The sequence below is a fragment of the Athene cunicularia genome, assembly GCF_003259725.1.
Source record: "Athene cunicularia isolate RWA chromosome 3 unlocalized genomic scaffold, athCun1 chr3_part1, whole genome shotgun sequence".
Taxonomy (NCBI): Eukaryota; Metazoa; Chordata; class Aves; order Strigiformes; family Strigidae; genus Athene; species Athene cunicularia.
Window position 1 is genome coordinate 45,499,734 of NW_020799097.1, and position 14,186 is coordinate 45,513,919.

General features: G+C 35.1%; 1 protein-coding gene across 1 annotated transcript in view; it reads right to left on the reverse strand.

The window, feature by feature from the left end:
- Positions 1-14,186, reverse strand: part of ASCC3 (activating signal cointegrator 1 complex subunit 3) — a 263,437-nt gene that overhangs the window by 44,687 nt on the left and 204,564 nt on the right. The window contains exons 30-33 of the mRNA XM_026844284.1: positions 14,024-14,161; positions 13,802-13,922; positions 10,181-10,313; positions 7,493-7,618 (exon numbers count right to left, since the gene is read on the reverse strand). Of these exons, the coding sequence (XP_026700085.1) occupies positions 7,493-7,618; positions 10,181-10,313; positions 13,802-13,922; positions 14,024-14,161 (518 nt within the window). The remainder of the gene's footprint in view (positions 1-7,492; positions 7,619-10,180; positions 10,314-13,801; positions 13,923-14,023; positions 14,162-14,186) is intronic.

A 14,186-nucleotide genomic window follows, 5' to 3' on the forward strand; every position in this document is an offset into this window, starting at 1 on the left:
ACAGGTAGTGTCCAAAAACAAAACAGAAGAAATATTTATATTGACTAAAAAGTTTTATATTGTAGACAGCCATACATTATCAGTCTTATGCAAAGAAAACTTATTTGCAGCAAAAGTACTCTAACATTGTTTTTAATGCAATTTAATTTTCATGGGTCCCCTTTTAAATTTACTGAAGTAATACCATAATGATAAAACATGCTCAATATTTCCACCTGCTCCTTTCATTTGCCTGAAATCTTATCACCAAACACATTTTGATTCTCTTTATTAGCAGAAATTACTTTGTAACACTTTGTTTACCTTCTGAAAATAATTGAGCAAATTAACTACATAAGTTGTTTAAGGATGTGAAAAGATTTTCTGGTTTATACATCTAACCCACTAATGATTCATTAATATTTTTCTCTAAATTGAATATAACAATACTGAAATGATTATAATTAAGGCACTTTGTTGTCACGGTATTCAGACTTTCACCGTATCATTTCAGCACTGTTATTTGCAGGACCACAACACTGATGATGAATACTGGTAAAATAAAGGAATAAATACATGCAATACTCTGAAATTATTTTTTGAGACTGTAATTTAAGACACTAATCCAAACAGATTTTATCTTGTGCTCTGTCCAATTTGCAGTATTTCACACTGAAATTGGAGTCATAAAAGGCATTACAATGCCTTTTAAAAATTATGTGAATTTGAAATTTTCTGATTTTGGTATTTTTTTGTCAGATGAATAAATATATAGCTGCCCAGTGCAAATAAAACAACATAAAGGAAAATCTTAAATGGTTTGTAATCTTGAGTGAAGTGGTACCAGTGTGTTTTAACTACTATCTATAATGGGGTAAATATAATTTTGAGGACACCCACAGGAGCTTCTTGGTCACTCAGCACATTTTCCCCTAATAAAATGCAAAGCCATTCATCTAGAAAGACTATGTTAAAATCATTAGCAAAAATAGAGGTATCATGGCATTAGACAGTATTTTGAATGCGCAGGCATAAATGCAAGTTGAATTTTGCATGTTGGTATGCTCCAAGTATAAAAACTGCATCGTATGTGAGTTTTTCTATGAAGCTATATTACCTAACTATTTAATTACAGATAAAGAATAAAAACAATGCAGTTTCATGCTCACTGCATTGAATCATCTAGTCATTATTTTCCCTTTGCTATAAACAGACAGCCTACCTTTTTATCAGCACACCATTTCATTTATTTCACAGTGAAGCCCAGTTTCACAATAATTGACTTGTCAGAAGCTCTAATTTATGAGTCTGGGCTCTGTAAGCCTTCTCCTATATTGGACTCAACCTGCACACAAGCAGGGTTGAATATTTACAATGCTGTTAACAGGTGCTGAGTTGTTTAATGATTCTAATAGCCAGAAGCGTACTGAGAAAGCCAGCGGGATCACAATTACAGGCTGTTTGAACACAACAATTACTCGTCCCCTGAGAGGTGTGAAAGTCAAAGGCAGTTTTATCCTAACAGCATCTAGCACATGGGCTAGACAGGCTAACTTCCATTAGTAGTCTGTTGGGAAAAAGCAGTAACAAACCCCTAGGTATCATAAAAATTTACAAAGTATGTAAAATTTAAACAATCAAAAACTGAAGGAACTTTTTATTGTCTTTTAAATAATATATTTAAAATCCCGAACCTTGTCGAGCTTAGCAAGAACAACAAACCATGAAACATGAACTTATTTCTCTAATCTAAGGAAGTGTGGAATTTCATCAGCTGAGAAAGACAGAGAGACGTGCAGGAACATAAAATGTAGATGAAGTTACACAAAACATTTAGGATTTAATGTGAATGGTGGCAATCATTTCCTGTTTAGCTTATGTAAACCTGACCTGAGATCTCTCTGGGAAATTTTTCATCAGCCTTGAAATGATCCTGCTATAACTGTCAATGCTGTGAAGTCATTTGTTACAGCACCATGTTTTTTATGTTCAGATTATGCAGTAGTAATAGTGACACACATAATGAAAATCGGTGGCAGAGTCAGCCAAAAATATTAAAAGAGAAAACTTGCTAGCCGGAAGGCCTTCTGAAACAAATGCACAAAAAAGACGAATCTACAGTGTTCACTTGATAGTAAGAAAGTGTGTTTTCTGAGATTTTACAGTCCTGAAAGCAGAATTTTGTTATGAACGAGTATGGGGGAAGCACAGATAGCAATTTTTGTAAATCACTGTTCTGCAGTCATCAATTGTGTTAATTTTCATCAGCTTGTGGCCTTAAGCAACTGCCATCTTCAAAACATACCATGGAAATGGTACTGAGTATATGGCACAACTGATGGACCTTCACAGCCAGAGACCTATGAACCAATGTACCAACTCACTTCTGAAGTTAAGGCATCACTGACTGACCCTGGAGTCTGTGAATGGCTTGCTAAAATGCATTATGGCATGCACAAATGCACCAGACAGTAATTTCTCTCTCTTTTTTTTTACCCGTATCGTATTTTCTTTCATTAATATATTTTCTTATGCCAGGTATGAGAGATACATTGATATCTCTAAACAGTTTTTAGTATATAGTACGCTGTGGTTATTGAAGATCAAAAAAGAGTCCAGTTTCTCTGACACTAACAAGAAGTTTGCCTCCACATCAGTGCTTCTAATTAAAATATTTACAAAAAGTTTACCTCCTACAGCGTGTACACAAGATGAGAAATCAGAGGTAATAGCACATGTAAATTTGCTTTACATATTGATTGGACATTTCTTTTTCCTGTAATACAGTCCAACAGATAATCTGTACAGGTAATCATATCCAAGAGTGGGAAGACAATAATGTGAATTGGCTTTCTGAATGGACAGATGCAGGGTCTTCAGCTTTGCATTCTCACCTAAGACTGCAGCAGACTGGGGAACAGGCAGTGGTTCAGGGACTCAGCAGCCTGGGGCTTCCCAGTCTGGGAGAATCAGGAAAACTTTATTCATGTGAATAGTTTGGCAAAAACATTCCTGTACTTTTTCACATCACTGTGACCCTAATAATTTAAAAGGTCAAGTTTTGTTATGAAAATCATAATAATACCTATAGCTCTTAATTGTGAATATATATATATATATATACACACATGCATGCAGATCTAAATATGACTGTAAAAGAAAGAATACCCCCTGAGAAATATCTGTTTACCAACTCAAAATTGGTAATTCTTGTAATAATGTCATATTGGTAATTACTGCAGTGTAATATACCTGCACTTTCTTAGCTTCTGTTCTTAGTAGCTACTGCCAAACTTTTCCATTTTATTAATTAATAAAACATTTTTTTCAAATATTTGCAAGGAATTTACACAGAAAACTGATTTTATAAGTGTACATACACACACACTCTCTCAAATATATTTATAAATACATAAAACACCACACATTTCAACAGTGATGTGATGTGTGCTTTCAGAATATCTAAAAATTAACTTTCCAAATAAAAGTTGATTCTGTTTAACTTTTACATATGTTGCAATTTTCTATTTATATTTTACTGCATATGTATTTGGAAAATGTCATAACGATTTACAGAAAGTGTTTCCCATAGCCCCTTCTCTTTTGTAGAAAGTTGCAGATCATATCTTTTATAAGGGTAAAAGAATGCAATAGTCAAGAAATTTCAGCCAAGGAAAGAAGATAGATGAGCCTCTCAAAATAGCCCATGTCAATGAACTGGGCACTTTGCTGATCTGTTTTGTATGATCTTGACTAAGTAAAGAACATATCAACTAAAGTTGTGTGTGGAAAGAAGAACATGTTGTAGTACTTGAAGTAGCACAGAAAGTTTGACTTAACGTGCAATTTCAAATCCTCTAAATTTAGGAATGATTGTTTTGGTGGAGAGAAAGAACAGGGAAGAAACTCTGGATATTAAGACTGATACATCGATAAACAGTTTTATTTGGACCATCCCTCTCATTTGCACATCATCTATTGAACCGCATGCACATGACTAGTCAGTATGCCTCTGAACAAAACTAGCACTTAGCTGCTTCACTCCTCCAAATCAACAGCTCAATACTTCTCTTCTTTAACTTCTCAGTTAAACCCCATTTCACAGATTTCAAGATACAGGGGTTCATCAAACAAGTAAATTAAAATGGTTTGATGAAAAGAAGGACTCTAAAATGGTGTGCTGATTTTGGCTGGGATAGAGTTAATTTTCTTCATAGTAACTACTATGGGACTATGTTTTGGATTTGTGCTGAAAACAGTGTTGATAACACAGGGAAGTTTTCATTATTGCTGAGCAGTGCTTGCACAGAGTCAAGGTCTTTGCTGCTTCTCACCGCACCCCACCAGTGAGTGGGCTGGGGGTGAACTAGAATTTAGGAGGGGACACAGCTGGGACAGCTGACCCCAACTGACCAAAGGGATATCCCAGACCATGTGACATCATGCTCAGCATATAAATCTGGGGGAAGAAGAAGGAAGTGGGGGATGTTCAGAGTGATGGTGTTTGCCTTCACAAGTAACTGTTATGTGTGATGGAGCCCTGCTTTCCTGGGGATGGCTGAACACCTGCCTGCAGTGGAAAGTATTGAATGAATTCCCTGTCTTGCTTTGCTTGCGTGCGTGGCTTTTGCTTTACCTATTAAACTGTCTTTATTTCAACCTGAGTTTTCTCTTTTACTCTTCAGATTCTTTCCCCCATCCCTCCAGGGGTGAGTGATTGGCTGTGTGGTGCTTAGTTGCCGGCTGGGGTTAAACCATGACGTGTGCAAAGATTTACAACACCGCCATTAAAAAAGCCATTACTGCAAGTCTAACAAATTATCTCAAGTGTGCCAGAAGAAACTTTTGTAATGACTGCATGCTTAGAAGAAATCTGGATACTTAGAGCAAAAGGATACTTTGATCTCTATCTCACAACAAAGGTAGATTAACACTTAAATAGTACAAATTGTAGGCATTCAGTAAGGTATTTTATGATACTGTATTGGAATAGAACGATCCTAGATTTGTTTATGCAGCTTTAATATACAAGTAGCTAAAACTGGCAATAAATGAGAATATAAATCTTCTGCATATTATCTAAGCCCATTATTTTGGGGATTTACAGCATCACATGCAATGACTTTTATGCCAATGAATCCCAAGGCGATTTACCAATCATGCATATGGGAATTACTTATTCACCACTAAGGTACAATCACCTGCTTGCTGGAAAACAGCTCTTGTTTCACAGGGGAGAGGAAGTCAACAGAATTGCTTCAGGGGAGGACATGATAAAGAACGTTGTATCAAGTGACACTGAGTGGGTATTCTGTAACTACCCAAATAAAAATTCAGCCACTGTGCTGCTACTCTTTTGAATAAAACCACAACCCTAAAACCTTTGGATTATTAAGGGCCACAAATAGTTCTTGTTTGGTAGTATCAACCACTTCATATGGTCATCTATGGCACATTAAACTGCATTATTATATTGCAATTTATTCAAAGTTATCTCAACTATCAGACTTTGTTCATAAAACTCTTCAGTTTTCCTTTGATGTATCTCATTCAAACCCTGACCATGCTGGAACTGCTTGGCTTGTAGGTCTGAAAATACCACAAAAAGTAGGTCCAGGAACTCTACTAACTGCCTAGTTTAGTAACTTTGGATGAAACTTAAGAGAATTATTATAATGTCAAAGAATGGAAAGTGTGCACATCCACTGCATTTGTACTTGGTATCTAGAAGTGACCTCTTTGACACAGTCAGTAATATCCTTCATTTTTCTCCCTGCATGACCGAGTATGGAAGGAATGCTGAGTACCTCTGTGTGGATGAGACAGGGGGTAAAGCAGCACAACTTGTGAACTGTTCCAACCTGCATGTGTGGCATTCCAATGAAAGACTACAATTTCTTTAGAAACTTTAATATGCATTCCTATCCTGCTGTTATGGGCATGACTAGTTCAGATCTGTTCATCTTGTTTCTCACTACAAAGGCATCTCACTATGAAATATAGTGGGTTTTTTTCTTTTTTTCCCTCCTAACTTTCTTCCTACAATCCTTTCACAATAGCAGAACATTTGCTTTAAAGTTGATATTGTGATAACTTCAGATTTAGCTTTCCATGACACTGCACAGTAAAGAAACTGCTGAGAAAAAAGGACTATCAGTCAACACGACAACCTCACACCTCTAGTGGGAACCTTCTTTTATATTGGGAAGAGTTTGCCTATTAAATCAAATGACTACATTTCTATATTCTACACTTACCTTTGAGCTATACGTTGTGTTTTAAAGATCTACCTACCAGAGATAGAACATGACCGAATCTTGCCAAAGACAAATCAATAAAATCAATTTAACACAGAAATTCAAGAGGAAGACATTTAAAAATAACATTACTTATTCTTTATACTAAAAAAAAAAATAGCGTCTTCAGTGGCATAGTTTTTAACATTAGTTGTAGTATGGATCATGTCTAAATTCCAAGGTCATACATATGAAAACAGCTTTACCCACATGTAAGCTACAGACAACCAGAATTTAGCTGTCACTCTCAGGGGAGATGTATTCATTTTGTTATGAAGTGAAAATTTTAGTATGTTTTCCTTAGTGTACAGTTCTGACATTGCATTTTTTATTTCCAAAGAAGATTAGATGGAAATTCTGTTTTGTGAGAGATTCTCAGCATAAGACTGGACGCAGAATTCAAAACTAATAAAGAGTAAAAAAGAATTACAGAAAATTATTATATGACCTGCAGGCTCCCACCAGCCACTGCCCATAAAGAACCCAGCTGAAGATTCAGTCAAATGTTATGTACATTAACATGATTTCAGAAATACAACACTCTAGAGTATATAAAGAAAGATTTAGTGCTATAAATGCCTAATTCTTTATTTGCCACACTAATTTGTTGGGTGAATGATCACATCATAGGTAACATACCCTTGACCCAAAACAGTGCCGTGGCAAAGGCAGGCTATGTTGCTGGAACAGCTCAGAATGATCTGCATACCAGCTGGAGCTAGGCAGGATGATAACAATCATTCAAAATATTGAACACATGGTTTCACCAGGCTACCCTAATGAAAGTAAACTTTACCACAGAGAAACAGCTGATAGCTATTCTCTCATTTATTAGGAAAATCCAGGTCTTAATAGATTTTCTTCAGAAAACTGGGCAGAACATACCAATGTTAAAAAAAAGTAACACATAGATACAATACCTAAAGGAATGTGGTAATCTGGAGTTTTATTTTAGGGATGATGACGTAGCCCTCTCAATAAGGCTATTTTATAGTTGTTGCTAAATTGTAAAGTTATCTGCCAAGCAATGCATTTATATTTAGAAAAAAAATATTAAAAAAATGTGCATGCAAGTTTTATTCCATGTGTGGGCCAATAATACTCCTACATTGGAGACTGCTAAGTATTCTAGGCTTCAACAGCAGCAGGACCACCTTTGGATCAACTCTGCCCTCAAGTTACCTTTAGATTAAATTGCATTTGTATTTTATACGCACGTTGGGTTCATTATAAGTCGACGGAAGAAATAAGTCCAGGTGATGTAATCCATTGCATCCTGCTTAGAAGTAATAGTTCCAGCAGCAATTTCAGCATTCAAGTGGTCAGCCAGCACTTCTAACAAGCTGAAGAACAGGAAACAAGAGGACTTAGCCAACTTTACAGTCACAAAGACAGGTAATAGTTTTTGTAGAGCTGTGCATTAAAAAGTTTATTACTTTTAATCTGAAATTATTGTGTGTTTATTTTCTGGTAAAAGAGAAGAGAGGAAGAAGGGTGAATGTAATTGCAAGGTCAGTCACCTTCTTTACATGATAGTGGAATGAAGCTCAAATTATTTTTTGACTGGACCAAGAGTGCACAAGTTTAAGTCATTCATGGAATGTATTCAGATGGAGCTACTCAGTGGTAACTTCTGGATACTGTATGTTGACCATATGATCATGCTGGTTTAATCCAACAGAGAATCAAATGGAAAGACAAACAGGAAATGAAACAGTGGCAATAGTTTAGCTAATACTTGACAAATACTTGAGAGCTATTAAAATTACATCAAAATTGCTTCCCCCAGATTTTGCCTCATCTTCATTGAATGTAAAAAAGAAAAAAGAGCAGCTATTTTACCAAGAAAAATTTAAACTCACAGAAGAACAAAAGCAGTAAGATGATTCTTACAAAGTAAAATACCGTTACATGTCATTTAATGGAACAAAGATCTGCATTAGGGTATGTAATGAGATCATGCCTGGCTAGAGTTCAATCAGGGAAGGGCAAATATCCTTAAGGATCAACCTAATTTTTCTTGTATTATAATCCTTTTTCTTTTCCTACTGTTCTTTTCCTATTTCTAAAAGTAAAGAATAATGTGGCATGAGTAGGTGTTTTACTGATCTACACCACTGATTGCATGCTTCTGAAGGTAAGAACTGCAGATATTCTACCCATATTGTCCAACAGAAACTGGACAGATGATTCAATAGCTGTTCCATAATAGAGTGCTTTGTCTTTTGCTTCTGATGTACTATATTTCAGACCCACAATCAGTGAGCGCACAAGGCCTGGCATATGAGTTGTGTACTCAAGTCCTACAACTAACACATAGACAATGGCTTTTATAAAAAACTTTAATTAAAAAAAATATGAAGTTTAATTGTACAAGTTGGAAATACTACACAAAGCTGATAAATCTTCTCCTTGGTAGAACATATGGGAAAGCATTCTAAAACTAAACACCCTGCAAAACCCCCCCAAAGTTTCTCTTTGAAGCTATAAAGCCTCTTACCTCAAATACTTGATCTTAAAAGAGACCAAGACAACTCTAAGTTAATCATCTCACAACCTACATAGAACTTAAAGAGATTACTATTAATATGTGAGTCTTCATCTGAAAATTTATCAAATATTCTTTGTTTATAGTAAAAGATGGAATTTATCAAACTACAAAGTAAATATACACACACAAAATAAGCTACTAGAAACACAGAATAGTTATAGTATTCCAAACAGAATCAAAGTGTGATTACTAGTTATGTTAAAGATACGATTTCTTTATTTGAAACACCACTTACCAATGAATAGAGAGATTTCCTAGTTTATGCTAGTGCCATACAGTCTGGATATATCATCACCATTTTAATCACACTCTTTTTTGACATATTAGCTATCATTTTGAAGAAGTTCAACTCCTAGCCTTTTGTGCTAAGTGCACTTTATATGTTAAAAAAAGAAAAGTGTGGTTTCCTAAGGAAATGAAGCTCATGTCTCCACATTCTTTCTTTGTAAAAATTGTATGTCTGTCTGTGCACCACAGAAATTAACCTTCAAATATCCCAGCCCATTTCAACTATATTTTGCAGGTGGATAGCACTCTCAAGGTCCTACAAATTTCCTGACCAGATAGAGTTCCCATTATCACTTATGTTGAGCGAGGAAGTTTCGTTAGGAGAACAGTACTGTGAATTCTTTATCACTGAGGAAAAACTTTCAGTAATGCTCATGCTTTATTAGATGTCTGAGAATTCCTCCATGAAACATGCACCTATAGGAGACCAATGTAATTAGTTCTGCTTCTCGCTGAACCACTAAGAATATTATAAATATTAAAACCAAGGCACAGGTTACATTATGCTGGACAGCAAACTTTGTATCAACTAAATTCAGAGAGGCTGCAAAAAGGTGGGTTTTCTACATTTCTGAAAAAGACATTTTAATTTTGAAGTGAAAGATGTGTTGGAAGTTATTAGTTTACACCATGCAGATTTCTTTTTTAACTTCTGAGATTTTGAAGAATGTGATCTCTATAATGGAACAAGTGTTCTAGGTAAAAAGCGCTAGAAAGTCACCTAATAAGAATTTGTTACAGAATTTCAGAGAGGATTCTGAGGATCATGTATAGTTGTCCTGCACAGTGACCTTGAAGAACAATTTGTGCTCTCATTCAAATGTCTGAGACAACACTCAGAACCAGACAAACACCTGCAGTATTATCTGGGAATGGACGAAAGAGCTGAACAGTGCTTCAAAGCTCATGGAAGAGAGGATTTTTTTGCATAAAAATGGATAATATTTTCTGGAAAGTGAATTTTCCTCTAGGAAATACTTGGCACAGGAATTTTCACTTTTCTCTATTTCCCCGTTTGTAGTACTGTTTATAGTTTATTCAGCTTTTCTGATTGCTTTATCTTTACCTTGATTCCACTGGGAAAGGTTCATAAAGGAATTTTTTGTAGAAGTCTTTCTTAATATCATGAACTAGAATTACAGCTTTTCCTTGGTCATCAAATTGTGGTCTGCCAGCACGTCCCATCATCTGAAGTACATCTGCCAAAGAGACAATAATGTATAAACCGAATGTATTTATTTGCATGTATAAATACATGTATTTATGTCTGTATAATGTGCAATACAGGATTTTTGGATTTCTCTGGCCTCATATGCCCTACTGGTTTTGACACATCTAATTTCTTTTTCCATCTCAGATAAATTTATGATTAACTTCTTTCTGGCATAGACTATCGTCCTGCATACTTGAAGACCACCCACTGCAACTGAATCCAAGCATCTAATATAAATTTCCTCTACTCTCCTTCCATTCCACATCCATCCCTCATTTGATCATATGCAATTTGAGATGATAAGTAAAAGAACTCATGAAGGCTACAAGGGCAACTATCTAATTTCCTAGTCTCCAAGTATTTGACTTCACAATACTAAAAGTTCCTTGTATAAGCTTTTTTGCTGTATATGATTTCCTAAGTTTTGAATATTTTAGAGATAAAATGGCAAAGGCAGATTCTAATTACTGACAGCTATGATATTTACCACTCAAACTTCCGGACAAGTTATATTAGTTACTGGCACTGGAGATGGTTTTGTATCATATGTTGTCCCTATATCAGATCATGATGTAAAAATTTAAAAGCAGATACAGTTAAAGCTTACCTCTACTACTCTGCCTAAACTCCATTACATGCAAAACATGTTGTCGATAAACACAGAAAATACTAGTTTACACAAAACATGCTCAACTTGCTACCAAGATAAGTATGCTTATCATCTATTTGTGTCTTCCTGTAATCTGAGAAGTGCATCTGTATAGGTTTTGTGTCTCGTTCAACAGAGCTCTGATTCCTTTTTGGTGCCTCCAACTCCTATTTAACTTTGAAGAAACAATGGAAAGCAATTCCTAAGTGAGTTTTACATCTTAATTTTAAAACTTTTTATGTTTTCTTTATTCTCTATGAACTGTATCATACCTGCACAACATGTGGCTTGCAGTACCTGGCATTTTCAAAAGTGATTTTTTGGCTTCAGAATCAATAAATGTTTGGCCCAATGGTCAATTGGGGAAGGAAATGCCAGAGGGTGTAGAATGGGATAGAGCAATAGACCATGATACGAGGAACAGCTCAGTGACAATAAACAGCTTTTAGTAACACATTTTCACTTGCATACCCATGAGCTATATAGACAACTATGTTTTTTATCAGTTTGTTCCTTTTGTTAATTTAGAGGTGACATGAAAAAAATGTAAAATGAAGTTAGTTTGAAAAGGACATTTCTCAATGGGTATCTGTACAGAAGATCACCTGCACAGGAGGGTGATGAAACAACTTCTTGCTATTCTAATGTGGTGAATTAAATTGTGCTTAATACCATATGGGACTGGATTTACCAAAAAGTGTCAGGAAATTATTTTTGCCAACATCCACTATGTAATAATCCAAACCAAATACTTTCTTTACTGAATATATGTTGCTTGGCTGCTTTTGACTTAACTCCTGAAATGTTAAATATGATCCAACTGGCTGACTAAATGTCTGGTAACTGAGAAAAGGCCTTCCCCAAAACCTCTGACTTCACTCAAAGAAACGTTTTTACTTATTTTGAAATTACTAAACAGTCCAGAATGATTCATTCTGCCCTCAGCTGCTTCCTTGGAGCCAAATGCATCCCTGATACAGAAAGGTAACTTCAGCAGAGAGAAACCAAGTTATACCATGATGGAACAGTTAAGGCTTAACTTGAGGGCAGCATAAAAGACAGTATTGTGAAATTTTGGAAGTATTTCAGAAAGAAATTAATTACATTTTCATTTTATTGCTGCTGCAAAACTGTATTACCTATCCACAGAAATTCCAGATGCATAAATATTCTCTAGAAAGTTAAAAATAAAAATGCTCTAAGCAAACCACACCACATGTTTCTTCATAAAGTAAGGAATCTGCATTTTCTGTGGCAGTGCAGACAACAAAATCTAAATGCTTCTATCACAGATGGTGGTATTCAATCCCCCCCCTCCCCCGACTGAAAATTCAAGAACTGAACAACCTCCAATGTCCAAGTCACCTGAATTCAAAAAGTCAGTATTGTCACAAAATTGTCACAAGTCACAAAGTATAAGCATTACCTAAAGTCTTTGTGAGTACTTGTACAACAGATTTCTAAAACGGCATGCATAGTCTTCAATGCTTATTGAGTTTCTGATTTTGTTTGAATATATTATTTTCTCTGTTACTGATCTTTGAGAGTCCCACAGATTCAGTATAAAATTTAAAACTTCATCTGATTTGTTTCCTCATCACTTTTCCCCATTCAGTAATAAAGTCAGTTGTCACTATTCTTCCAGTCAGGATGAGCGAGATACTACTCCGCAGAGACTGTTTGTACTAAGTTTACATCAGCCAGTCTATCACAAAATGCAAGCGTGCACGGCTAACATCCCAGGTCATACCAGAATCTTTGAACAAGAGAGTTAGTCTGGAAATTGATCCCAAGTTTCCTGCAGAGCACTAACCACTAAATTAAACTTTACCATGGGTTACTTGGAGAAGTAATCCCTGTAGTATTTTCAGTTTGAGCTTTTTTTTCATTAGTAAGCTTCTCTTTTTGGAAAGACAGTGTGTGGTTAAAAAGATTCAAGTTCTATATTTACATTACAAATAACATTTAGATTGTCCTTAGGTTTACGTATCTCTGTTGTAGTATAGCATTATTTAATAATAAACTTTCTCTTTTGAAAAGAGAAAGGGAAAACAGAACAGGAAACCTGGAATAAATTTAGCTTGTCCTCATTCTTCAAGCTTAGTACCATCCAGACAAATATTCTCCCTGTCTGAACTCTGAAAAAAGTTCTTCCATGGTTCACTTTCCTAAGCTTGTTGAAAACAGTGCAGAACAGTTTATGAAAAGTGGAGTTTACTGGAGCCAGAAAGCAATAAAAGTCTATATCAAACCAGAAATTCAAATATTTAATTTAGCTACTTATTTCTGAAGTATCACTTACTTGAAGTATCACTTATATCACTGAAGATACTAGACTAGTTAAGGTTTTTCATTTACTGTCAAGTGACTACGTATAAATTTTATGTTCTCATACACGTATGACTCAACTGCTGCATTTCAAACCATGGCTAAGTTTACTGTTAAAAATCTGTTTCTGTTTAAAAAAGGTTTAAAAAAAGAAAAAATTGTTTGCATTCACAAAAACATCCTTTTATACAATTAACTAGATAGCTAAATATGACTTTATATTGTACCTTTAATTGTTTAATGTCTATTTTGGATGATACACATTAAGGGAATTTAGCGTTAAAAAAAGATTGCAAAACAGGAACATTTTCATTATTATCTAAAATTTTAAGGGTTCTCTTACAACTTGTTTTAAACAAAGAAACCCTTTCCTCAGCACTTCTAGTCTCTACCTAAATTAGGTATTTTCAGTGACCAGTTATCACGTAATTCAGATCATTTGCATATGCTTGAAATACATTTCAGCATATGAGTATATTGATAATTTATGTGAATACCTGTAATGGGATAATCCACATAACGTCTTGTTTTTCCATCATAGTATTCTGTTCCTTTAACAATTACTAAATGAGCTGGAAAATTTACACCCCAAGCTAATGTGCTTGTGGCAATAAGAACCTGAAACAGAAAGAAGGATTAATGAGGTATATGTAACAAAAAGGCAACTTTTAAAATTCCACATAAAACTCATTGCAGCAGGATTCAAAGAACAAATGTACCTGGATTTTGCAGTTCACAAACAATTCTTCCACAGTTTTCCTGTCTCTTTCATGGAGACCTGCATGGTGCATGCCTATTCCAAAAGCAAGTGTCAGCTTCAGATTTGACTCTCTAACTGTCACTATAATGTCATTCATCTGTAACAGAAAGAACAGTTGCATG